Genomic DNA, 27,973 nt, shown 5'->3' with positions numbered 1-27,973 from the left:
ACTGAAAAGGAGTATTCAGTTCCCATGTGTATCAAAGAGAAAATATATATGCTATAATTTATTTAATTCTCTTCTGAATTTCATCTCTTGGGATGAAGTTTCTTACAGTGAAATGTGTCATTAAAGTTAATCCCTTTTGTTGACCAGAGGTATGTGTAATCATTCCATTATTACCCTGAGCATGTCTCAAGAATACCCTTTTATAAAGCTGCTCAGCATCACCACTTTCAGTCCTCCAGACATTCCATTTCAAAGCTGAAATTTTTTAACCCTGCCACCATTTTTTTTATCATGAGTTTTCAGCATTGCCAGTTAAGATTCTCCCATGGCATCTTACTGATAACCCTGTCCTATTATAAAATAACAGATCCTATCTTGCAGTTTACATCTCTTTTTGATACAAGTGTTCCATCAAAGAGGCCTTGTTTAGAGAAAGGAAGAATTTCCCTGCAGGTTTAGCAGAGCTTGTTTTTAATGACTGGATTTCATTTTGTTTGGTGAATCACAGAAAGATTGTGCATTTCTCAAAATTATTGCAGTAAATGATTCTGAATGATATGATCAAACTAAATTCTAAGGAAAAAATTGGTTGCCTTAGCTATCTTTCATCAGCTTTTTAAAAAGGATGAGAGAGAGAAAAGGAAAAATGTATTAAAAAAGATCAGTCAAGTGGGTACTAAGATAGGAAAAGAAAAATCAATTATGGAATAGAAGCATTTGATTTGTACTCTCTTGGGGAAATACACTAGTCTAGATTTAAGTAATTTTCCTCATTTCTTCAAAACTTTAAAAATAAAAGTATTTCATGAATCAATGTAAATGTTAAATTTCAGTCAAAATTTTAAATATCTCCAATTATATTTTATATGTGTCATATAGTTTTGCATTGAATATAATGCTTAACTTTCAAACATATGAAGATTAAACAGAAGCAGGTTGCAAAGATGATTGTAGAATTTAATTTAGTGCTAAAAATTAGGTTATAAAAACTTAGAACCCAATAGATTGAACTTGTTTACTCTTTTAGCAAAAGGTAAATCTCAAAAAAAAAGCTATCATTTAAAATTTATTGTACAACTTCTGCCCAATTTCCTTTACCTTTGACCACCAAGTACTGTATATGAAAATTAATTTTTTAGTAAAAATTCTAAAGCCCTTCTAGAGCCTGAATATTCACTTCTGTTTAATGTATTTTATTTACTAAGACAAAGAAATGAAGGAATACATTTTTTAAGCATTTGATTTACCCTTGATTTATATAGGTTTTCAAAATTCCTTTAATCAAAATATTTTATTTCCTGAGCCTTCTAGTTATCTGAGATTTCGCTATGATAAAATTTGATCAAAGTATTAAATATTAAATAATTTACTGATTGTCATCAGCCTTTTCATGACTTTGAAGGTTAATTTTGAGTTGAGTAATTTGCATAGTTTTTTAAAAATTCTTTTTTTTTTTTTACTTTTTTTTCAACAGCTAATCACATCATGAGACTTGTGTGGAAACTAGGTTTATTACAAGAAAAATGAAGATGCATGTGGAACCCAAAGGGTTCCCTGTCTTTACAGAAGTTTATGTTTTTATAATAGCAGAATAAAAGGAGGTGGGGATACTAGGAGGGGGCATGACATGGAAGGGTAGCAGTGTAGCAAAGGTGGCAAAAAAGACAAGACAATTCCCCATGGGGAGCAGCAAGGTGAAGGCAAAAGTTTCATTCTTTTCCCTTGGGAACTGCTAGTTAGACTATGAAGATAAGAGGATATCTGCAAAGTATCTGCAGAGGGCCCCAGCTGCACAAGCATTATCTCATCCTGGCACAGTCTGGCTGGTGCCTGTTGTGCCTCCCAAGAACACATAGGGAGTCTAGCTTGGGGTACAAGATATCAGTTCAAGGGGATCTTTGTCCTTTGGTCCAGTGTTTCTGGAAAATATGTCCACTCAAAAAGACATCTTCGAAGGATCCCTTAACAGCCCTTAACACTTTCTAGTGTATATCTCAGTAGAATTTCCGAAATTTGCTAATTTTATGGCAGTAGTTATGCTAAGAATTCAAGAAAAGGTACTAGTATAACAATTATCCTGACTGCTAAGTTCTGGTTCTTCATGTGAGTTTTACAAAAAAAGATATAAATATGTCCCAGAAGATCAACAATCAACATAATTTGTGAGGAGATTTCTGCCTCCTACATGAGGTGTTTTCCAGTTCTCCCAGCTACAAACAGTGCCTTCCTTCTACTCATCAAAACTACTTTGTATTTTTAAATATTTTGTATTATGAACTTAAACATTAAAAAAGGAGCATTCCACATGCAGTAGAACACAAAAGAGGAATTTTTATGAAACCATGAATCCCCGTTTCATACTGCTTTATGAAAAAAAGTACATAATAAATTCTGTCCTTTGCTTTGAATACTGTCCTGCTTGTATGTCCTTCTTTCTACCTGAACTTCCCTCTGTTCTGTGCTTTTTAAAGGTGTTTACAATGTTCCTCTTTGTTTATCATCATTATTGCTAACTCTCCCCCTCCTCTCAATTAACTGAGAAGAGAATATGGGATAAAACAAACAAAAAAAAACAAGACACACTTGTAACAAGTAAGCAGAGTCAAGGAAATGCATGCAGCAGCCATGTCTGAAAATGTGTCTTTGTACTTGGTATCCATCACTTTTCTGTCAGGAAGTGAGTAACATGCTTTGGCAGAGATCCTCTGAAGACATGGTTTGTCATTTTGATCAAATTATCTAGCATTTAACAACTGTTATTATATACCAGGTATTGTGCTAAGCATGGGAAATACAGATACAAGCAGAAAGAAATACAGCCCCCACCCTCAAGGAACTTACATTCTAAAAAGGAGGGGGTGGTAGAAAAGAGATGAAGGTACGCAGTTGGACATATTGTAGAGAAAGTCTGGGAGGGTTAGAAAAAAGTCAGAGAAAGTTGGGAGAGGAATGAATATATGACCGGCCCAAGTCTTCTCCTTAGTAGGTTTTGTGAGGAACCAGAGGATAATTTCAATGTATAAAGTTCAGGGGTATAGTCCAAAGGGACTTGTGAGCTTCCAGGATGAAGAGGTTTCTAGGGGTGTTGTAGAGAAAGACGCAGAGCAATTATGAGTGCAGCCTAGAGAGGAATGACTGATCACAGATACTGTCTTTCAAAGTTGTTTTCTTTGCAATATTGTTGTCCTTTTATAAATTGTTCTTGTAGCTCCTCTCATTTCATTCTGTAACAATTCATACTACTCAGGATGTAGTGAAATTGTCTCTGATCATGGCTTGTGGCACAATATATTGCATTATATTCATATGCCATCATTTGCTTAGCCACTCCCCAAATGTCCAAGAATCAGTGTAAGGCACCTACTAATTCTAGTTGTTTGGTTTTCTTTTTTCCTTTTAGATTACTGCTTTTAGGAACAGGAAGTTTGTTTTGCTTGTGGCCATTCCTTCCCTGTCATCATCCTTTCTCTTATTCACCCCCCACCAACACCACTTGTTTTCTTGTTGAGTTTTTTTCTGTGTGTTTGTGTGTATTCAACCTTTGTCTATTTTAAACTAGAGTAAGGTTCGTCTGATGACAACTGTCCCTCCCTCCCCCCATACACCCATGTGTGAATATCCATGCTTGTATATCCTCCTATACACTTATTATTCTACACTAGTATATCCCTCTTTTTATCTTCCTTTCTCTTTTCTCTCTTTAAACTTGAAAAATGCAACCGATCTACCCATCTTTCCCCAGTTTCTTTTTTTTCTTTTATTCTTTTTGCTTTTTGGAGGGGGGAGGGCAGGGCAATTGGGGTTAAGTGACTTGCCCAAGGTCACACGGCTAGTTAGTGTTAAGTATCTGAGGTTGGATTTGAACTCCGGTCTTCCTGACTCCAGGGCCAGTGCTCTATTCACGGTGCCCTACCTACCCTTCTCTAATTTCTTAACTGTCAATATTCTTTGATGATATCAAACTTGTTTCTGCCATTAGAATGTTAACACTTAAAACTTACATTCAGTTCATTTTGCCAATTACTCAATAAATTTACCTTTATAGGTTTCTTGGCTTTGTTTTCAAAGTTCTTACTCAGATCTGGTCCCTTCATTAAAAAAAAAAAATGTTTGAAAGTTCTCTGTTTCACTAATGGTCCATTTTCCTCTTTGAAAGATTATGCTTTTCAGGTTGTTATTCTTGGTTGTAAGCTTTTTGGTGTATTGTATTCCAGGAACTCCTTGGGTTACATGATGCCAGTCTTGTGTGATCCAGCTGGCGTACCTGGTGCTTGAACTACTATTCTTTGCTTGCAGTATTTTTTCTTTGACATTGGAATGTTGGATTTTGGCTATGACATTTCTAGGACTTTTTATTTTGAGCTTTCAGGAGGTAGATTCTGTTAGAAATAACCTCGAATGCCCAAGTAGACACAGTAAGTTAGACTCAGCATGAGTAAAGCAGTTAGAACTCTGATACATTCCTGCAGGAAGAAGGTGTGGAACGCAAGATGAGCAAGCCTTATATCCTTCTTTCCAGCCACACGTCCCTCCTAGCATTGGTAGGGTCAGCATAGTTCACAGACTCCCTGGGACTCCTACTACATGTTCTCATTGATACATACCTCTACTTGCCCCATATGTTGCGTATTCAGAAATGGCGCTTAATTCCTCTTTTGGGGCATGAAAGTTGCTATGCATCAGCCTTATTAAGTATGCCCAGTAGAATTTATCTTTGACCTTTATCCCACTTTTGCTCTTTGGAAATCCCACCTGCTTCTTAGAACTCCCCTCTCCTGAGATACTTTCTCTTTGTCACCCAGTCTCCTAATATGGAAACATAACCATTTCTCATTTCTTACAATTCTTTCTGCTTTACTTTGCCTTCCGTTTTTAATAGATATGGCTAGTTTTCACTTATTATCTCATGAAATATGGTGTAAAAACCTTTAGAAATCATGGTTTTCAGGGAGTTCAGTGATTTCTAAATTATTTCACCTTGATATGTTTTTTAGGTATGTTTTTGACAGCATATAGTTTATATTTTCTTCCATTTATTTGTCTTTTAACTTTGTTCGATTTGGGTTTTTTTTTCCCTATCTTAAGGAATCTTTCATTTCTTTTTGGGCTATTCTGGTTTTGGGGACTCCATTTCTTGGCTAAGGTTTGCTACTTTTTATTCTAAGGTACTTATTTTCCTTCAAAGCTTTCCTCAAGAGCATTTATTTAAAAAAAAAATAAGCTCTTGCTTAATGTTTTCTAGGTGTTCATGTAGTCCTTATGAAAAGTCCATTTTTTTTTCCTTTGGGTATCTGATTACATTTGTTATGGTGTTAGACTGACAATTTTTGATACTTAAAGTTATGTTCTCCTCCAGCTTTAATTTCTGGATTGGGGCTTTGTGGCAGGGCAATAATACTCAGCCTCTTGTTCAACTTTAGGTTGGAGTGGTTGATACTTTTGCACTGAACCCCACCTCCTGAGGTTAAGATCTCTCCCCTTCCCCTACCCCGTATTTGAGGTTTCAGGCACTGAATCTTCAGGATCTTCTGGCATATTAGAAGAGATTAGTAAGGACTTCAGAGCTCCTCAGCCTGTGTTTTCCTGGTTGAATGTTCTAGTACTACATTGGGCAGTACTATTCTGATTGGCACTGCTTTGACCAGTGCCTCTTCCTCTTTTTGGCTTTCACAGATCCTACCTTGAGACTTTCTCATAGGAGTTCTTCCTTCTTGCTGCTTTCAGACGCAAGGCCTTATGGGTATCTGAGTCAGTCTGAGAAGGCCCTGGCACCAGCTTTATCGGGGTTTTAGATACAGGGGTTCTTCACTCTTATTCTGAGTGGCTGGCTGACTTTTGTGAAGTTGCTAGGTGGAACTATCCCTATAATTCTCTTTTAAGATCTTTCTTTTTTTTTTTTTAATAATAAAATGCTTTATTAACTTTTAGTTTACATCATTAATTTCCCCAAGATTTTGAGTTACAAATTTAAAATTTTTAAATTTATTTTTTCATTTGTTTGGATCAGTTTAATAGTGTCTTGATTTCTCATAAAGTCACTAGCTCCCATTTGTTCCAATCTAATTCTGAAGGAATGTTTCTCTTCAGTGACCTTTTGAGATTTTTTCCATCTGGCAAATTCAGCTTTTTAAGGCATTCTTCTCCTCATTGCCTTTCTGAGCCTCTTTTGCCATTTGAGTTAGTCTATTTTTTAAGGTGTTATTTTCTTCAGTCAGGCTGTTGACTCTCATTTCATAATTTTCTTGCATCGTTCTCATTTCTCTTCCCAATTTTTCCTCCACTTCTCTTGTTTGCTTTTCAAAATCTTTTTAAAGCTCCTCTATGGCCTATAACCAGCTCATATTTTTCTTTGAAGCTTTTGGTGCAAGAGTTCTGACTTCACTGTCTTCCTCCTGTTCCATGCTTGGATCCTTTTGGTCACCAAAATAGGAGTGTAAAGTTGGATTGCTCTGTTTATTTTGCTTTCTTTGCCTATTCATGTCGCCACTCAATCACTTGACCCCTGGGCTTTTTGCCACAGTTGGACTCTGCCACCAGACAGGGGAGCGTCGTTCTAAACGCTGGGGTTTTCTCAGCTGCTGAAGATATTAGTTGGGTGTGCTCTCTGAAGCCTCCATACACTCTGGCAAGCTGGTCGCACACCCCAGGACCTCCACCCTAGACTGCAATCCACATCCAAACAGGTCAAAGCAAGAGTGATTACCCCTCAGACTGGTCGCTTGGTCCCCCTACAATCTACAGGCCAGGAGCTGAAGCTGCCACGTGGCTTCGGCTGCACTTCTGCTGCACCCCAGACCCTTCTCGCCCTGGGGGCAAAGGCTGACCACACTCCCAAACTACCAGATCCCAAAGTCCACACTTCACTGACCTCTCACTTTGTCCTTAGCATCTATGGGTTGATAATTGTAGAAACTGCCACAGCTGCTGGTGATATGAAGATCCTCCAGCTGGTGGCTGGTCAGGCCCGCCCTGAGGCTAAAACATCTGGCTCAAGCAGGGCTGGGCCCAGCTCGCAGAACGCTGCGCTGGCCCCTTACTGCCAGCCTGCTGGGCTATCCTCAGCGGGAGGTTAGCTTCTCTGTACTATTTTGTTGGTTCTGTAGCTCCAAAGTTTCTTCCAAGTCACCTTTTACATGAATTGGAGGAGGTGGAAGCTGGAGCCCTGCAGAAGTCCTGTTTCTACTCTGCCATCTTGACTCCACCCTCCTCTTTTAAGATTTCTTAATCATTATGTGATACAAATTTGATGATCTCATTGGAGTGGACATATGGGAATTAGGCAGTCCTCTCCTGCTCAGGTAATTATCTTGACCAGAAGTTTTTTAATCTCTTGTATGTTATTATGTTATAATAACGTGTGTGTGTGGGGGCAGTGGTTGTTATTGTCTCCCTAAGACAGAAAGTAAGCTTTTTGAGGGCAAAAAGCTTTGTTTATCTTATACTTAAATGTAAGGCCAGTCATGAGCAGCTCTTCTGAGGACTGCTGCTGTGAATAACTTTAAGGATCTAATCGTATAGTATAGTGAACTCTATTTATTCAGCAGTAAATTAAGCAAAACATTCAAGAAACTAAAGCACAACATTCACAACAATATAACATAACAATTTATTTCTAAGGTGGCCACATTGTCTTAGACAAAATATATTGAGTTCCAATCTCCTCAATCATTATAGAGTACCCAAGTCAAGTCTTCTTTCATCTTGACTCTAGGCTGGCTTCCAATCATCCTTATGGGGTAGTGAATGATAGTGATATGAAGGCCATCTACCCTTAGGCCACAGTTACAATATCATCAGTCAGCACTGAGTACCCAAGTAAAGTGTCCTTTCATCTTGAATCCAGGCTGCCTTCCAAACCACATAGCTCCTTTTCCACACCTCCAGCTCTTGCCTGGATTCACCTATTACCTGAATTCACAGGTAGGTAGCTCTCCACTCCTGTTCCATATCAAAGCTCATGGGACTGCTCCATTCCAAGCTCTTAACAGTTTCTGTTTCTAGGAAAACAAAGCTCAACAGGTATACAACAATATTTACAACAGTATTTCCTCCAAGCAACAAGGTAACATTTTATTAACAGGGGTGCTGTCTGCCAGTAGAGAGCCAAAAGCCCACAAAAAGAAGATTTAAATCATTTTTATAAAGTTAGAATAAAGAACAGAAGAGGGTAGTTAAAGAAATAATACAGTTGTTTATAGGTGATAACATGGGATTGAGGACTACCTGATTAGTGTGGAAAATAACGTCATTGGTTAGAATTTGGGATTGAGGGAATAGCCACCACTTCCTTCTTCCCTCCTGTAATTAAGAATTGTTCATTGTTTGAGCCCATCTGCAAGGTTAGAGATAGTGGGACAGATTTCTTTGGATAGTAACCCAGATATCCTTGATGGATAGCTTGGTGGTATAAAGATACTAGACCAGACTCTGGTGTCCAGCCTTATTCCCCAAGTATAGCAGATTTCTTTAAGGCAAAAATAGAACAGTGATTAGCAAAAGAACTGGATTTCTAAACTTAACTCATAGACCAGCTGAATGTCTGAACTAAGTTCAGAAACAAGAGCCATGACTTACTTGCTTATAGCACAAAAATCAATGAATTGTAAATAGGATCAATAAAAAATGATACAGAATCTATTCCCCCCTCCCCAGAATTTATTTATTTTTAGTTTGCAACATTCATTTCCACAAGGTTTTCACTTCCAGATTTTCTCCCCATCTCTCCCCTAACACCCACCCCAAGTTGGCAAGCATACTGAATAACCCTTCCCTCAGTCTGCACTCTCTTATATCCTCCCCATCATCCCCTCTTACCCCTTGCTTTCTTGTAGGGCAAGATGGATTTTTTTTTCTTTTTTTTTTAAAGCAGTTGGGGTTAAGTAACTTGCTCAAGGTTATACGGCTAATTATTTTGTGTGGGTGCCAAGTATCTGAGGCCGGAACTGATCCCGGGTCTCCCGACGCCGGGGCCAGCGCTCTTATTCACTGCGCCACCTGGCCTCCCCAGCAAAATGGATTTCTATATACCATTGCCTATATATCTTATTTCCTGTTTGCATGTAAAAACAATTTTTTAACATGTTTTTAGAACATTGAGTTCCAAATTCTCTCCCTTCTTCCCTCCTCATCCACCCCCACTGAGAAGATAAGCCATTCAACATAGCTTATACATGTGTAGTTATGTAAAACATTTCCATAATAGTCATATTATGAAAGATTAACTATATTTCCCTCCATCCTATCCTGCCCTCCCCCCCCATTTATTCTATTTTCTCCTTTGACCTTGTTCCTTTTAAAAGTGTTTGCTTCTGACTACCCTCTCCCCCATTCTGCCCTCCCTTCTATCATCCCCCTCTCTTATCCAATTCCCCCCCTACTTTTTTGTGGGGTAAGATATTCAATTGAGTGTCTGTTATTCCCTCCTTAAGCCAAATCCAGTGAGAAATAAGGTTGACTCATTCCTTTTCTCCTCCCTGCTCCTTCCCTCCATTGTAACAGCTTTCTCTTGCATCTTTTATGTGAGATAATTTACCCTATTCTTTCTTTCCCTTTCTCCTCCCAATATATTTCTCTCACCTCTTAATTTTATTTTTTAGATATCATCTCTTCATATTTAACTCACCCTGTGTCCTCTGTCTATGTATACATGTGCACACATACATCCATATACATATATATATACACACACACTCATATACCCACCTATACATACATATATATTTGTGTGTGTAAACATATATATGTATATATATATTTGTGTGTTTGTAAACATATATATATATATATATTCCTTCCAACTATCCAAATACTGAGAAAAGTTAGATATCATGAGTTACAGATATCATCTTTCTGTCATCATAGAAATATAAACAGTTCAACTTTAATAAGTTACTTATGATTTCTCTTTCCTGTTTATCTTTTCATGCTTCTCTTGCATCTTGTATTTGAAAGTCAGATTTTCTGTTCAGCTCTGGTCTTTTCATCAAGAATGTTTGAAAGTCCTTTAGTTCCCCTGAAGTATTATACTCAGTTTTTCTGGGTAGGTGATTCTTAGTTTTAATCCTAGCTCCTTTCACCTCCAGAATATCATATTCCAAGACCTTTGATCACTTAATGTAGAAGGTTAGATCTTGTGTTATCCTGGTTGTGTTTCCACAATACTCAAATTGTTTCTTTCTGACTGCTTGTAATATTTTCTCCTTGACCTGGGAACTAAAGAATTTGGTTATAATAGGACTTTTACTTTTGGCATCTCTTTCAAGAGGTAATTGGTGAATTCTTTCAATTTCTTTTTTACCCTCTGGTTATAGAATATCAGGGCAGTTTTCCTTGATAATTTCTTTCTTTTTTTTTTTTTAAAGAAGTTGGGGTTAAGTAATTTGCCCAAGGTTACACGGCCAGTTATTTTGTGTGGGTGTTAAATATCTGAGGCTGGAACCGATCCCGGGTCCTCCCGACTCTGGGGCCGATGCTCTTACTCACTGTGCCACCTAGCCGCCCCGATAATTTCTTGAAAGATGATGTGTAGGCTTTTTTTTTTGATCATGGCTTTCAGGTAGTCCAATAATTTTTAAATTGTTTCTCCTGACTCTATTTTCCAGGTCATTGATTTTTCCAGTGAGATATTTCATATTGCCTTCTATTTTTTCTTTCTTTTGGATCTGTTTTATAATGTCTTGATTTCTCATAAAGTCATTAGTTTCCATATGGTTCCATCTAATTTTGAAGAAATTATTTTCTTCAATGAGCTTTTGAACTTACTTTAACATCTGGCCAATTTGATTTTTGAGGCATTCTTCTCCTCATTAGCTTTTTGGACCTCTTTTGTCATTTGAGTTACTCTATTTTTTAAGGTGTTATTTTCTTCAGTATTTTTTTTGGGGGGGGTCTGCTTTAGCAAGCTGTTGACTCATTTTTCATGATTTCCTTCCATCACTCATTTCTTTTTCCAATTTTTCCTCTACTTCTTTTACTTGATTTTAAAAATCCTTCTTGAGCTCCTCCATGGCCTGTGATCGATTCATATTTTTCTTAGAGGCCTTTGATCCAGGAGTTTTGTCTTTGTTGTCTTCTTCTGGTTCTATGTTTTAATCTTCTTTGTCATCAAAGAACAGTTCTATAGTCTGATTTCTCTTCCTCTATTTGCTTATCTTGCCAGCCAGTTTTCTTGACTTTTAAACTTTTTGCCACAGTAGAATTCTGCTTCCAGAGTGGAGAGTGCTGTGTCTCAAGTTTCTGGGGTTTTGCAATGCTGTTGTCAGAACTTTTAGTTACCTGCCTCAGAACTTTGAGGAGGACTGTCCCTCCACAGTCTCAACAAGCTCCACCACACCAGAGCTCCTCATCCCAGGACTGCTACCCAAGACTACAGCCCAGATCCAAGCAGGGTAAAGCAAGAGAATCCTGCCTCAGTGCCAGCAAAAAGATTCCTGCAATTGCCCTCTGATCAGCTGCTTGGTCCCCCCACCATCTGTGGACCTGAAGCTCCGGAAGCAGCCTCCACCTCTACCACCCTGGGGGCAGAGACCAGATTGTGCTTTTCTCTTACTCAGGTCTAACAGAGTTTCCCCACTGACATATTACTTTCTCTTTGGCATTTATGGGTTAAGTCTGGAAACGGCCACACCTGCCAGTGATTCAGTCCCCTAAGATGTGCTCTGGGTGATCTGTGCTGCTGGTCTGTGCCAGTGTGGCCCACGTGGGACTGTGCTCTGCTCTGTCCATTGAGATAGACCCTTTCTGTTGGCCTTCCAAGCTGCCTTTAGTAGGGAGATTTTTTTCACTCTGTCATTTTGTGGGTTTTGTAGTTCTAAAATTTGTTTAGAGTCATTTTTTACAGGTATTGGAGGCAATTGGGGCACGGGCTCAAGTATTCCGCCCCTCAATTTAATATTCTCACAAGGTTATTGTGAGAATTAGATGAGATATTTGTAAAGTGTTTAGCACAGTTCCTGGCATGTAGTAGACACTATATAAATGCTTATCCCCTTTCTGCTTGAAACTACTCTCTCCAAAGTTACTAGCAATCTTTTATTTGCCAACTTTGATTACATTTTCTCTCTAATATATTTAATATTTAAATATAACATATAGAAACATACCATTTATATTATATTATTAATATTAAATTATCGACAAGTATAAAACACATCACACAAATATATAATAGACTGATATTTATATTATTAATAAACATGTTTAATAATTTTCATTTATTATTTATTTGTTTAACTTCCCTACAGCATCTGACACTACTGACTACCAGTTTATTTCTTAATACTTTCATCTCTGTGTTTTCATGATACTGCTCTTTTTTTGTTCTCTTTCCTGTCCTAATCCTCCTTCTCAAGTCTGTTTTGTTAGATTATCTGCCATATTTCACTTCATAACTGTAGATATACTCCAGAGTTAGGCCTTCTCTTTTTTTCCTGTGCTTTTTCTTTGACCTCTTCAGTTCCAATGGGTTCAATTATCATCTTTATGCAGATGATGACAAAATATGTAAATCCATTCTTCTTTCTCCAAAACTCTCCCACATCACTGGCTATTAGACATTTCAAAGTAGGTGTTTGCATCTGCACATATCTTTGCATCACATGAGATTGCTAATCTGTTATGTATATCCCCCCTGTATATTTAAACAATATTTCATAGTGATTTCATTGGTGAGAAAACTTACTGTACTGTTAAAATTGGTAGCCCCTCTGCAATTTTTAGTCTTGTGGGTTGCCTTGGGACTCTGAAAGGATGACTTCTCCCCATTGCTCCTTGTAGATCCTCTCTCAACTCTTCATTTAAACAACCTCCTTATGAGGTTCAAGCTATCCAAATTTATGACTGAATTCAAAGCTCCTGTTATCTGTAGACTAACAAGGGTAGATCACCAAGGTCATTCTCCTTCCTTTCTCAGTGAATTCATGGTCTGGCTCATAATTTTTGTCTCTTTTCCATTTCTTGCCCTCATATTAAGACTTTCTAACATACACGTTGATATCCCTTCAGATGCCATTACATAACTGCCTGGAATTTAAAGATCCGCTTGTATTGGCTTGGTTTTTGGGTTGTGTTAAATCCTAGAGCTTGTGAATTCCACTTATAGGATGGACTTGTTGATTGAAGAGTGGGGGGTGAACTGGGAGGAGCTGGTGCCATGGATAGAGAAACCCAAGCAGAGAGAGGCCAGAAGAATTTTTGGGAGCAGCATCATGGAGGCAGAGAGAGAGAGAACTGCCGGCCGAAGCCACCCGCATTGCTGAGGGCCAGTAGGAGCTGCCCAGAACTTTTGAGAACTGCCACCTGGAGCTGCCGAGAACTGAGGAGGCATGATTGTGATGCCAGTATTTTGTCTGTCTGCTTTGATATTGTTTTGCCAGATTTGTCCGCTGGTAAAGGACATTGCTGTTGTTGCAGAGGTCCTGGAACCTTGCTTTGGTTCAGAAGCCCTGAAGGAGGATTTTCTTGTTGTATGTTTACAGAAATCCTGGAGGAGGGTATTGCTGATGTTTTCAGGCGTCCTGAGACTGTTCTGAAGACAGAGAGTGAATTGATGAGGACACTGGCAATGTATATTGTGGCTTTGTTAAGCTTTGTCTTCCCAGGAACAGGGATTGCTGAGAACTTGCCTCTTGTCAAGATGAAGAAAAGACCACTCCTTCTGTATCGAATGCTGTGATAATGTAACCTTGTTGTAGCTTAGGGGTAGATGCCCTTTTGTGCTCTCCACAGCCCCTTTGAGAAGGTACTTGGTGGTATCTGATGATAATTGTAATTCAGTTGTGATCTAGGGGTAGAGTACTTTGATTTTTGTGCTTTGTGACTGACTAAATGAATGTACTTTGTTTATGATAGGAAACTAATCTCCAGTTGTGTAGAGAGAACACTTTGACTAAATGAATGTACTTTCCAGGGGTGGAGTACTTGGACCTTACTACTTTGTGGTTGAATTGAGGACTTACCAAATTATTGAGTCACACGTGGTGGATGCTGTATTTTGATTTTCTGTGAATGTCTTGCCTTAATCTGTCACTGAATAAATGGAGTTTGCTATGCTCATAATCCAAACCTGGAAGTTGCTTGTGCTTGGTGTTACAATAACATTTCCTTAAATCTCCTCAGTTTCATGACCTATTCTTCCACATCACCTCTGCTACACACAGATTACACTTTTGACTTTGCCACCACGCAGAATGGTGTATTTACACATTCATGAACTCTTAAATTCCTTTATTTAATCATACTCTTGTATCATTCCATCTCTGACTGTACCTTATGAACCGTAACCCTTTTCTTCCTCCTTGTCTTGGCCTCCATTCCCTTGATCCTTCAGTGCTTTCCCAAGCCATCACTCCATTCGCTGACTTCATTTTTCTCCCTTTTCTATTTTGATTCCTCGATAAACCAACTCAGGTCTGCACTATCTTCCACCCTCGATTGTCTCAAAAGCCAAAGCAGAGAATTTCATAACTGTAATTTGTCTGTTTTGCCAGTAGTTGGAGAGGAATGTTGAATCACTTGTTCCCTTATTCTTTCATGGTGGATTATTTCCATCATCTGTCTCTTTTGCTCCTGCTGATGTGTTATGGAACAGTGCTAGAGAAAATAACAAAACTTTGCTAAATGCTTCTGCTACAAATTCAGATCATGTAATAATATCAACTAGACTCCCACTGTAGGAGTGTGATCTGATCATTTCCCCATAATTTAAAATTCCCCATAACCTGTCCCACTTTCCACATCAGTTTTTCCCAAAATTTTCTTTTCTCAACCCTCCCACACCACTCCCTCCTCTCACCCCCTCATATTAAACAGGAAAAAAAGAGACCTTTTTTCCTTCATCTCCATTCCTTATCTCATGTTATTCTTTTATTTTCCTCCACTCTTAGATGAAGAGGAGGCCCTTCTATTTTTTAATTCCTTTTTGATTCCTCTCCTTCCTATGCTCTTCAGCAAATTGCCACCACTATCTTTCCCACTCTTTTTCTTATCTTCATGTCTCCCTATCCACTGACTCTATCTCGGCTTCTTAAGAACAGGTTCACGTCTCCCCTATCTTTAAAATAACCTTTCCGTGATCCTATTGTCTTGCTAGCACTTGTACTATAGGTCTCCTCCCCTTAATGACTAAACTTTTTTTTAAAAGCCATCAACATTAGTGCCTCTACTTCCTTTCATTCTCTTCTAAATCTTTTTCAGTCTGACTTCATTTAACTGAAATTTCACTACTCTATCCAAAGTTAGCAATACTTTCTTAATTGCCAGATCAAATGTCCTTTTCTCACATCTGATCCTGCTTGACTTTTCTGCAGCATGTAATACCTTGTAGATAAGCTGTCCTCTCTAGGTTATGTGACACTGCTCTCTTCTGCTTCTATATGTCAAACTCTTCCTTTTCAGTCTGCTTTGTTGGTTCCTCATCTATGTCATACCTTCTAACCACAGGGTTTGCCAAAGCTCTGTCCTGGACCCTCCTTTCTTTTCTGTTTCACTTGCTAATTTCTTCAGCTCACATGTATTTAGTTATCCCCAAAATATGCATTACCAGCCCTAATCTCTCTGCTAAGCTATGGTTACATATCTCCAATTACCTCTTGTGTATCTCAAAATGCAGTATGTGAAAGACAGAGCTCAATATTTCCCCCCACAAACTCTACCCCCTTCCATATTTCCCTGTCACTGCCTATACTCCAGGTCACCCAGATCCACAACCTTGGAGTCATTCTTGATACCATATACGAATTATTTGCATATCTTATAATTCCTCACTTTCATAGCATCTCTGATACATCTATCCCTTCTTCACTTATACATACATCCACAACTGTATTTAAGGTCTCTTCATATTTTGCCTGAACTATTGAAATAGCCTTCAAATCAATTGTTCTTCCTCAAGAGAAAGTACCTGAAGTATTCCCTAATCTAATACATCCTCCTCTTGATGGCCAAGGTGAATTTTCTAAAGCACAGGTTTGACAATGTCACTTTCCCTTTCCAAAAAGCTTTAGTGTCTCCTTTTCACCTCTTGAACCAAATGCAAACTCCTTTGTTCAGCTTCACCTCTTCATAAACTGGTCCCTTCCTAACTTTGCAGTTTTCTTACACTTACCTCTAATGCAGTGACAAAATTGGTCCTCAAGTACTTCACTCCATCTAGTCTACATGCCTGTGCATTGTCTTTCCTTCATGTCGAGACTGTTGTGGCCCTATAACCTTGAGTCAATTGCCCTGGCTTCCTTCCAGACCCCACTAAAATCTTGCATTCTGCCCGAGGCTTTTTCTGGTCTTTCCCACCTACCAAATTACCTTGTTTATTCATCTCGTATCTACCTAGATATTTACATGCTATCTTCTTTATTAGAATGTATGGTCCTTGATAGTCTCTGGATGTGTGGGTGGGTGTGTTTGCCTTTCTTTGTATATACAGTGCCACAGCTTGACCAGAGTAAGAACTTAATAAATTCTTGACTGATTTGTTCAAGGAAATAATAAATTTATGTCAGAGGTGGGACTTGAATCCAGATCTTTTTTTTCCTTCTATTCCTAAGCAGTTGTTATTTCTTAAAATAATTAGTAATAAATTAATTTTTAAAAATTCTTAACTTTATCTTTCATTTTTTTCTTTCCCTTGACATAGGGAGAATGAAGAACATACCAAATTAAAATACTTCTGAGTTAGCCTGCAGAGAGATAGTTTATATGGTCAAATAATACAAAGTATTTTACTTTGACATCTGAATGGCACTTATATGTACTTGACTTTGCACAGACCACAGATTTTAATAGTATTTGTAGATAATGACCCGACAGCAGTCTTTGGCTATCGATACTGTAACAGATTTTGATCAGCTGTCTTTTTGTCTTTCATTTCTTGTCATCAGTCATAATACATTTTCTCCCTCAGTTCTGCTCTCTGCTCTTTGCCTTGACTTTCCTTTTAATCCCTTTTTTCTTCTTTTATTTTAACCCATTGTGTTTTTTTCCTCATATTTCTTCACAACTCTTAGCATTTTGCAAGTGCTTCTGGTTGTTTTGTTTTGTTTTTTTCTTTAAGGAGCTACACTCTTTAATGCTTTGGGAATCTTACTGTTTATATTGTTCAACTAATTTGCTGGGGGTTTTTGTTATTGGGATTATTATGGCAAAATTTTTACTTTTCTCTTTGAGGAAATATTTTTCTAACATAATTATCCTTTGAGTGTTAATTCTTTTAAACATGGCAAAATGATTAACATATATGTTGAATATCAACAATTAATCAGGTCCATACCTGTGGTAGTACTTAATAAATTCACAATTTTTTTTTAATTGAGGCTTTTCTTTTCCACTTATCTAAGATACAAAGAGAAACATTTCTAGGCACATTTCCTTCTGGTTTCAATAAATAGCATCAGATCTTTCCCCATTTGGCATAGTAAGTTTGCTGAAACAGTCATAAAAGGAAATGAATTTCCAGATGCTAGAGAGAAGCAGAAATGCCATTATTTTAACCAATTTTTTTGTAGTGTTTAACTAGTTAATGACATTGGCCTAGACATTATAAATTAATATCATAGCTCAGGAGAAATTAATGGATATTTTACAGAGCAACAGTTTAAGGGAATGATTTTTAAAAATTTAAGTTGATGTAGTAAAAGGCTAAGGTTTTGCTCTCTGGAAAGTTCACTTAAGCACAATATATCCTTCTCTGATGTTGCCACCTGGATGATAACATTATGTTCAGAAATAGATTTTTTAGGAGGAAGACAAGAAGATAGCCATCAAGTTAAACTTCTTACCATATGCCAGGGGTTGTCACATTTAACTTCTTTGGAATTATTTGTGACACTTTAGTGTTTATCACTTGTAATGAATAAGAAAATATTGTTTATAGAGGGTCTTTGAGGAAATCTTTAGCTTCTTTTCATGGTTTTGCTTACATGTAACCTGTGGGAAGCCACCCAGTTTCCCTAGTTATTAGTGCAACAACCTTAAATAATGATATATATCCTTATCTGTTTATGTATTGTGTACTCCTGTAGTACACAATAGCAAGTAAACTGTAGTACATGGTAGCAAGTAAACTTCTTAAAGGGAGGGGTCATTTTTCCTTTTGACTTTGCACCCCCAGAATGTGACATTGCCTTCAACATATTTGTTTCATCAAGTATTTGTTAAGCTCCTACTATGTTCCTGGAACAGAAATAGGAACTATGAATACCATGACAAGAATGAAAGATTCTTTGCTCTCAAGGAGCTTATTTTATAGGAAAAAGCTAGAGGGAAACTGCATCTTCAGATGTGCCAGTATGAAATATATACAAAACAAATATAAATACATTTTGAGTAGTGGCAAGTACTAACAACTAAGGGTATGAGGAAAAATTCCTTGAAAAAGGTGACATTTCTACTGAGTAGTGAAAGGAAGTACAGGTTCCAAGAAAGAGAGGCGAAACGAAGAGCATTGCAAGTATGGAGAAAGCCTAGGCAAAGACTCAGAGGCTAGAGATGGAATGTTGTATGCAGGGAGCATCAGGTAGGTTAACTTGGATGAAAAGGAGTGTATAAGAGAAGTAACGTGGAATCAGTCTGAAAAGAAGGGTTGGAGCCGCATAGTGTACAGCTTTAAATGCCAAGTAGAGGTGTTTCTATTATAGAGGGTGCAGAAAGCCATCCAAGCTTCTTGATTAGAGAAGTCACATAATCAAACCTGTGCTTTTTGGTATATCACCTTATCAGCTACATAAGGACAGATTGGAGAAGATAGTAGATGTAGGGTTTGAAATAAAGAGAATATTGAAAGAGCATAGGGGAGAGGTAATAAAGACCTGAACTTTCATCGTTATACGAGCAGGAGTCACCTTTGAGAGATGTTGTGGAGGTCAAATTGAGAGGACATATCAACTGACTGGATATAGGGAGAGTGAGGGAGAAGGAGAATGATGAGAGGTTATGATTCTGGCTAATTGGAAGGACTCTAGTTACCTCAACAGAATTAAGGAATAGGGTTATGTTTCCTGGGAGAGATAATTAGTTCAGTTTGAATTTATTGAGTTTGGTAAGTCTTCATGGGCAATGGCAATCTGCTTATGAAAGTCCACCTAGAAAAAAAATTCCCCTGATCTTCCTTTTAGGCTGACTTGTGTACTTTGTGTACACTCTTTGTGTACCTTGTCATACAACAGATATAGCTCCTCTTGTCCTATGAATGGGCCACTCTCTTTGCTGATTTGGCAGAATCTCAGCTTTGATATGTTTGATTTCTTGTCATAAACAGAATTGGAGACCACTCTTTGCCTCAACTTTCTTTACAACTTTGGGATGGGAGCTTTGACAAAAGGCCAGGAAGCAGATTCTCATATTCATGTCCAATTCTTTGAGGTTCTTTTTTTTTTTTGGTAATTTTAAAAAATTTTAAACAAATACAAAATAAGAAAAGAAAAACAAACTTAAATAACAAAACTAAAATATACAAAATAAGAAAAAATCATTGCCATGTGCACAGCTGAATGTGAGAGAGGATTCAAAGTATATAATAATAAACTTCCATTTCAAGAAAGACTTTGTTTTTCCTTTGTGAGGTAATCAGGATTCAGTGACTTTCCCAAAATCACTCAGCTACTGAGTGTGAAGGGTCTAAGACCAGATTTGAAATCATAAGATGTATGTGAAGTTGATTTTTTTAATCACAAGCATAAAAATTTACACTTATTTCTGTTACTTTATATTTGTTATTCAAAATTAATGCATGAACCATTAAAAAAAGACAACATAATCATTAATTAGAAGTATAAAATTCTCATGTCATCTAGACATTCCTGAAATATTCAATTATTATTTGAAGATTCAATTTTAATTATTACAAAACACTGAAGAATTTGATACTTCTCAGTTTTTAAAGTTTTCCCTATCCAACCTATCCTGAAAGGCTCTCAGGTTTTTTTTTTCTGAGATATTTGCTTCTTTTTTATTGTATTTTCTTATAGCACACTGTAAAGGAGTAGTTTTTGTCTCTTAACGTACTTTTAAAATGTTTTTTGGATGGCCATGTTTTTCATTAGCACAGTTAAGTCAAGTTTCATATGGTCCAGATCTTTTGTGACCCAGTCTCCCTCCTGTAACATATTAGCTATCCTCTCCAACTCTTTCTTCTCTTAAATATGGTACATATATGCCACCTATGCCTTTTCCAGGTCACTGATAAAAATGTTAGACAACATAGGGCCAAGCACAGATCCCTACAATTCTCCACTAAAGGCTTCCTCCTAAGTTGACAGTGAGCCATTTTCCCCTATTTTTTTCCCCTTAAGAATAGTAAGAGAGACTTTGAAAGGCTTCGCTAAAATCTACATAAATTATATCTACAACTTATCTCTTATCTACCAGACTGACAACTCTGTCAAAAATAGAAATAAAGCTAGTCTGTCATGATCTGTATTTTATGAAGCCATGAAAGAGCCAAGCTCTTTGTAGTCACAACTTTTTCTGGATGTTCACATACCATCTCCTGAGTAATATATTCTAGAATGTCATCTGAAATGAGTCAAGGTTTTCAGCCTATTTTTTGAAGATTCCATTCTCCTTTTTTTTTGGTAGGGGGGAAGGCAGGGCAGTTGGGGTTAAATGACTTGCCCAAGGTCACACAATTAGTAAGTGTTAAGTGTCTGATACCAGATTTGAACTCAGGTCCTCCTGACTCTAGGGCCCATGCTGTATTCACTGTGCCACCTAGCTACCCCTCTCCTTTCTTCTTAATGTTCCTTCCCTCTTACAGTATTTCGCATTCGTACTGTATCTATCCTATTTGTACATAGTTGTTTGCATGTTGCCTCCTGGAATAGGTTGTAAACTCCTTTGAGGTTAAGGACCATTTTTGCCTTTCTTTGAATCTTCGACATTTTTCAGAGAGCCTGACACACAGTAGACAGATAGTCAGTCAAAAAACATTTAGTAAGATCTTACTATATGTCAGACACTGTGCTAAGTACTGGAAATACAAATTCAAATAGAAAGAAAGAAAGATAGCCCTTGACATTCTTATAGGGGAAGACCACACAAAAGGAAGCTGAAAGAAGAGAAGGGGTGGGGTGGGCAACCAAAGTGTCTTTGGGTAGTGGTAGAGGAAGTTCTAGTATGTGGCCTAGAGAAGAATGAGACATTGTTTAATAAATGCTTGTTTACTTAGCCTTTTGAAAAGCAAGATATTTGTCCTGTAATGCTGAAGTTCTCCATGCTCCTTCAAAGATGATTGTTAATAGTTCAGCCATCATCCCTTTTGGTTTTTTCAAAACTCAAGGATATATTCCATCAGGGCTAGGTACTTGAATTCATCAAAAGCAGCACGCTGCTCTGTTAGTATATTCCTAATTATTTTGAGTTTCAAATCCCGAATTTCAATTCTTTTTCCCCCCTGTCCTTTCCATCCTAAATATCATGCTCTTTGGGGGGGGGGAACCAGAAGAAAAATAAAGGTTGAATAGCTCTTCCTTCTCTTCACCCATTTTCATGATGCCATTCATCCCTAGATGCCATCCTATCCTTACTTTTATCTTTTCCCCAATGTAACTAAAAAGAAGTGACAATAAAAATCCCTAGCTTTCCTTACCAACTTTAATTCATTACGTGTTTTTGTACTCCAGATAATATTCTTATGTGACCATGACTGTAAGAACTTATTTGTATTAATCCAGTTCCTTGTCCTTCTGTCTTCTGCATGTCTTTAAAAATCTAAATTGATTTATGAGTTCCCCCGTGTATTCATATTCATCTCTTTAAATAGTCCCCCTCCTCTTTGTTCTTCCTCATAATTTTTCTCTTCTGTATCTTCAGATTTTCATTTTGGACTTCTTGGAGTTCTTTTGGACTGACTTCCTCTTTAGAATTGGATCCTTTTAGAAAATCTTTGAAACTAAGGGGGGAAAAATCCATGGTTTGTATTAGATTTTTTTTTTCTTTGTGAAGGGTAATTGGGGTTAAGTGACTTGCCCGAGGTCACACAGCTAGTAAGTGTTAAGTATCTGAGACTGCATTTGAACTCCTTCTGACTCCAGGGCTGGTGTTCTACTCACTGTGCCAACTAGCCTCCTCTTTGTATCAGATTTGATATGACTTTCTTTGTTCTAAGATGGACACTGCCCCCCAGCCATCGGTTTCTCCTTGTTTGATCTAGTCTGGACCTGTGATTTCATTAGTAAAGATAACTCCTGGCTTGCACACTCCTTTCACTTATGTGGATGGGCAACTGTATAACTTAGAGTTTTAGAGAATTGTTTGGGGGCACTGAAAGTTAAGGCTACCCCTCTGTCCACTACACAGTGGTGCCTCTCTCTTCCTCACTGGTGAGGTTCAAATTGTCCATCTTCTAAAAAATAAAATTATCATTAAATCAACTTAGGAAATTATTAGCTATTCTGTTTTGGGCATAGAAACTACTCCAGCAGATAACTGTTTAGGTGAAGTTCCCTATCACTTCAGTTCCATACTTTGATGTTCCCTCAACTACTCATCTATTTTCCTCTTATGATCTGTCTAGGGGTTGTCTATATATAATATATATAATGCTTCTCTTTCTTCACTCAAATGTTCTTCTCTGTGCTTATCTTCTCTGGTTCCTTTATTTCCTCATATATATATCTGTTGAAAATACAGTGCTTAATCAACCCTGCTCCCCTCCCCTTCCCATCCTTTGGAATATTCCATTTCTTTGGAATAACGCATAGCCTTCCATGCCATATTCCAGACCATTCCACAAAATCTTAAGTGAGTTCAAACTTTCCTCCTTGTGTAACAGTCTCTAGCTCTTCCTGCTTATTATCCACCCTTTGTGCATTTATGTCTCAGCATCTGAGGCCATGGATTTTATTGCTGTCTACTAAGTTTGACTTGGTCTCATGTGAATTTCTGAAAGTCCCTGCTTCTATTCTTATATACCTCGTGGCTACTCTCTATGGTGTCTAGCTTGATTGTTATACAGTAGGCAGTTTTCTCCCCGTTTAGTTTGAAACTTTTTGATTGGATTTACAAGATTCTAAGCAAGTACATTTTTAAAACCAGTTCTTGTTAGGTAGGTACCATCCTTGACTGGAGTCCTGTCATGGTGCAGAAATCCAAGTCCTATTCGCAGGCAAACCTAGGTTGTAATCTCTTTGATATACCCAAGCCTAGACTTGCAGGAACAGTAATTTTGTAACTGAACTAACCTCCCTTAGTTCAGTCTAAATGAGTCAGGGATATATGCCACCCTGAAAATTGCCAGGCTCTTTTATCTTCTGTGAAGTGACTAAAATAATACCACTTGATTCTTAGAGGATCATAAAACCAGGAGGGATGTCAGAGTCTTTTTTTCTTTCTGAGCATTTATTTTTTCCATTTACATGTACAGACAGTTTTCAACATTCATTTTTTATAAGATTTTGAGTTCCAATTTTTCTCCCTCCCACTCATCTCCCCCAAGAAGGCGAGCAGTCTGACATAGCTTATATATGTGCAATTATGTTAAACATATTTTCACCTTAGTCATGTTGTAAAAGAAAAAAACAACAAAAGGGAAAAGCTACAAATAACAAAAAAAAAAAAACAGGTAAAAATGCTATGCTTTGATCAGTATTCAGACTCTGTGGTTCTTTCTCTGGATGTATATAACATTTTCTATCATGAGGCTATTGGAATTGTCTTGGATTATTGAATTGCTGAGAAGAGCTAAGTCACAATGCCACTATTACTCTATACAATGTTTTCCTGGTTCTGGTCACTTCATTCAGCAGCAGTTCCTTTAAGTCTTTCTAGGTTTTTCTGAAATTCACCTCATCATTTCTTATAGCACAATAATATTCCATTACATTCATATACCACAACTTTTTCGGCCATTCCCCAGTTGATGGGCATTCCCTCAATTCCCAGTTCTTGGCAACCACAAAAAGAGCTGTTGTGAATATTTTTGTACATATAGGTCCTTTTCCCTTTTTTATGATCTCTTTGGGATGAAGACCACGTGGTAGTATTTCTGGATCAAAGGATATACACAGTTTGCCCTTGAGGCATAGTTACAGAGTACTCTCTAGAATGGTTGGATCAGTTCACAACTTGACCAACAATTCATTTAGTGCCCCAGTTTTCCCACATCATTTTCCTTTTCTGTGATATTAGTCAATCTGATGGGTGTGAAGTTGTACCGCAGAATTGTTTTCATTTGCATTTCTCTAATCAATAGTGATTTATATTAGTTATTCATATGACTATAGATTTGGTTTCTTTGTCTGGAAACTGCCTATACATATCCTTTGACCATTTATCAATTGAGGAATGACTTATATTCTTATAAATTTGACTCAGTTCTCTATATGAGAAATGAAGCCTTTATCGGAAACACTTGCTGTAAAAATTGTTTCCCATCTTCTGCTTTTCTTCTAATCTTGTTTACACTGGTTTTGTGCAGAAAGGTTTTAATTTAATGTAATTAAAATGATCCATTTTGCATTTCGTAACATTCTCTACCTCTAGTTTGGTCATACATTTTTCCCTTCTCCATAGATATGACAAGTAAACTATTCCTTGTTCTACTAATTTGCTTACGGTATCACCCTTTATGTCTAAATCATGTACCCATTTTGACCTTATCTTGGTATATGGTATGAGATATTGTTCTCTGCCTAGTTTCTGCTGTACTATTTTCCATTTTTACAGACAGCTTTTGTCAGATAGTGAATTCTTATCCCAGAAGTGGGAACCTTTGGGCTTATAGTCATTTACTACTGTATATTATTTAGTTAACCTATTCCACCAATCTGCCACTCTATGTCTTAGTACCAAATAATTTTGATGATTGCTGCTTTATAACATAGTTTTAGATTTAGTAGAGCTAGGCCACCTTTTTTATCTTTTTTTTTTTTCATTAATTTCCTCTTGGTCCTCAAGTGCAACCCTTTGGCTGAATCCAAACTTCACAGAACAAATCCTCCTAATAAAAGGATTTGTTGGGGTGGCTAGGTGGCTCAGTGAATAGAGGACCAGCCCTGGAGTCAGGAGGACCTGAGTTCAAATCCAGCCTCAGACACTTAACTCTTACTAGCCGTATGACCTTGGGCAAGTTGCTTAACTCCAGTTGCCCTCCAAAAAAAAAAAAAAGCAATAAAAATAAAAGGATTTTTTTTCTGTAAAACTTGGACTCAGTCAAAAGACTGAACCCAAGGACCTAGAATGCCACATATGTTCTCAAGGCTGCAGGTTCTCCACTGCAGTCCTTGATATTTTTGACCTTTTTTTCTTTCATTTGAGTTTTGTTGTTATTTTTCTAGCTCTACAAATAATATTTTGGTAGTTTGATTGTAATGGCACTGAATAAGTAAATTAATTTTGGTAGAACTGTTATTTTTATTATATTAGCTAGGCCTGGTACCTATGAGCAGTTGCTAGCTTTCCAGTTGTTTAAATCTGACTTTATTTGTTAGAAATGTGTTTTGTAGTTGTGTTCATATAGTTCTTTGGTTTGTCATAGCAAGTAGACTCCCAGATACTTTATATTGTCTACACTTATTTTAAGTAGAATTTCTCTTTTTGTCTCTTACTTCTGGGCTTCATTTTAAAGATGAGGAAGGGCATGCCAGAGATCACAAAGGTAGCATATATCAGTTAGGATTTGAACACAATTCCTTTGACCATGGAGTCGTATCAGATAAATTTGATTATTTATATACCATGTTTTCACTTTGACAAAGTCTGGGTTCACCAAAGAAAACATGGTAAGGTTCTTCTTTTACCAAAATCCTTGTCATGAGCAAATATTCTGTGTGAGTATACTGGAAAATCAACAAATCTGTGTTCCTATTTTTCTTTTTTTGAAAGTTTTGTTTTTATGTTTTCCTTTTTTATACATTTTTAAAATAAATATAATTTGCCTTGCATGTATTTTTCTCTCAGGTGCCTTTTCATTGTGTACTGATGTACTAATTTCTACTAAAATTCTTCCCTCTGTAGTTATGCTCCATGGTGTCCAGCCTGCCTGCAGACTGAATCAGAATGGGAGACTTTTGCCAAAAATGGTGAAATACTTGACGTCCGTGTGGGAAAGGTGGATGTCACTCAAGAACCAGGTACTATGGATGATGAACTTTGAATAGCATATTTTTAAAGAGAGAACTCTAAATGAGCAATTTTTTAAATGTTGGCAAAGTACCCAAAGTTGACTGTTCACTCATTGTATAATAAGAATAACATCCTGTAATTGAAGAAGTAAAGCTGTATTTTTATTTAATTTATATTAACTCTAAAGGTTAGATAATTTCATAGTCTCTGAAAGAACTTTATTTTTACCTTTGCATTATTTTTTTACTTATTAATTTCATTTCTAAGTTCTGTTTTGACCTGTTGGGACCTTTTGAGAAAAGGAAGAATAGGTATGGACTTACTGTTGAAACTATAATAAGCTAAAGGATCAGATTTTGAAAGATCTTCATTTAAAAACCTCAATAATTAATTCAGTTGGCAATAAAAAAAAGTGCAAGTTAGGTCTGAAATGTGTAATAGAACTAAGGAAAGGTATTTTCATTGAAAACCATCCTCAGTAGGCTAAGCTGCTTTGTCCCTTTTATAGAGGTCGTTGAATAGTAATTGTTTCTGCTGCTCTGATTTTTAAAAGGAGGGAAAAATTGTGGTTGCTTTAGTATATGGGGGTGGTTGATTATGCATGATTTGGGTACTAGATAGAGATCCATGGTAGCATTAGGTAGCGATGAGCATCTCAGTTTGGAAGTTGTATTCTTACAGTTAGACTTTTGCTGAGAAACTTGTCCCTAACATGTTTCTCATTTTCAGCCCAGTGAAATTAGGTATGAATGTCATCAGTTAATGGGTAGCCATATTATATGCTACAAAATACTTAGAAAGTTAGCTGGTTTCTTTAAATTTTAGTTATTCAAATAAATACTCTTATCATGAGTTCACCTCATGATAGGAGAAATAAATTTAAGAACTCATAATGGAAACCTTCCTAACTTTAAAATATAATTGAATCTACTGTTTCCATCCACAATTTAGAATTACAACCAAAATTTTCAGTATGCACACTAAGATGACTTTTGTTAATAAAGTAAATTAACTGAAGAAACATTGAAAACATTAAATATGCAAGCAAATGCATGTGTATTTTTTATTCAATACTACCAGCTTAATGTAATGGTGCTAAATGAAAAAGCTGATCATTGACAAATATTTGAAAAAATTAAATGAAGAAATTGATAAAAGCTCACTTTTATAGTGTATTACAACAGACTAAAAATACCAAAGAAGCCAATACTTTAGAAGAAAACATTGAGTTTGCCCTTCAGAACAGATTGCAGATAGTGACAGTTTTTAAAAGTAAGAAGTATTAAATTCCTCATTGTTTTGAAATGATTAAAACTTAAACTTGAATTAATAAATTAACATTTCAAGAATGTCAGAATGTTTGGATGGACTGTTAGAATTTTCTGCTTCTAATTAATGATTATGTTATTTTTAAAAAATGGTTCTTATATTACCTCTAAATAGAAATATATTGCTATTAACAAATCTCTGAATTAGGGATTAGAATTAATAAATTGCTTTTATAATAAGACAGAATATTTTGTTTGCTTTCTCATGGATAGATCAGAAAGATTCTTTAAGCACTTAAGTTATTCCCTGGTTTATTTTGCTTTGTTTTAGATTAATCACATTGAGAGGCTGACTTACTAAGATATTAATAATCATCTTAATAGCTTTTAAAATCTTTATTCCAATTTTTAATATTTAGTTATGGATTTAAAACAGCCATCTGAACAGGCCTTGAAGGCAGCTAATGGCTTCACTGTGAGCATGCTTGAGTTGCCAGAGCCCCTGGAGATTTCTTAGTGATTGAACTATGCTCATTGCTTTAGCCCTAGTAATTCCTAATTAATTATTGAACTTTACCCCTGTTTTGCCTGAAGGAGAAAATCTATTATCTTGTTTAGACATTTGATTCATCAGAAAGGCAATACAATTCCCC

At 36.8% G+C, this 27,973-nt stretch overlaps 1 protein-coding gene across 1 annotated transcript in view; it reads left to right on the top strand.

Moving 5' to 3' along the window:
• Positions 1–27,973, top strand: part of TMX4 (thioredoxin related transmembrane protein 4) — a 111,130-nt gene that overhangs the window by 12,389 nt on the left and 70,768 nt on the right. The window contains exon 2 of the mRNA XM_069062800.1: positions 25,945–26,060. Within this exon, the coding sequence (XP_068918901.1) occupies positions 25,945–26,060 (116 nt within the window). The remainder of the gene's footprint in view (positions 1–25,944; positions 26,061–27,973) is intronic.

Source organism: Petaurus breviceps, unplaced genomic scaffold, assembly GCF_028583685.1.
Source record: "Petaurus breviceps papuanus isolate PSGF00001 unplaced genomic scaffold, PetGlider_PUasm1.0 90504, whole genome shotgun sequence".
Taxonomy (NCBI): domain Eukaryota; kingdom Metazoa; phylum Chordata; class Mammalia; order Diprotodontia; family Petauridae; genus Petaurus; species Petaurus breviceps.
Note: the sequence above shows the minus strand (reverse complement) of the source record. Positions and strands in the feature narration are given on the sequence as shown.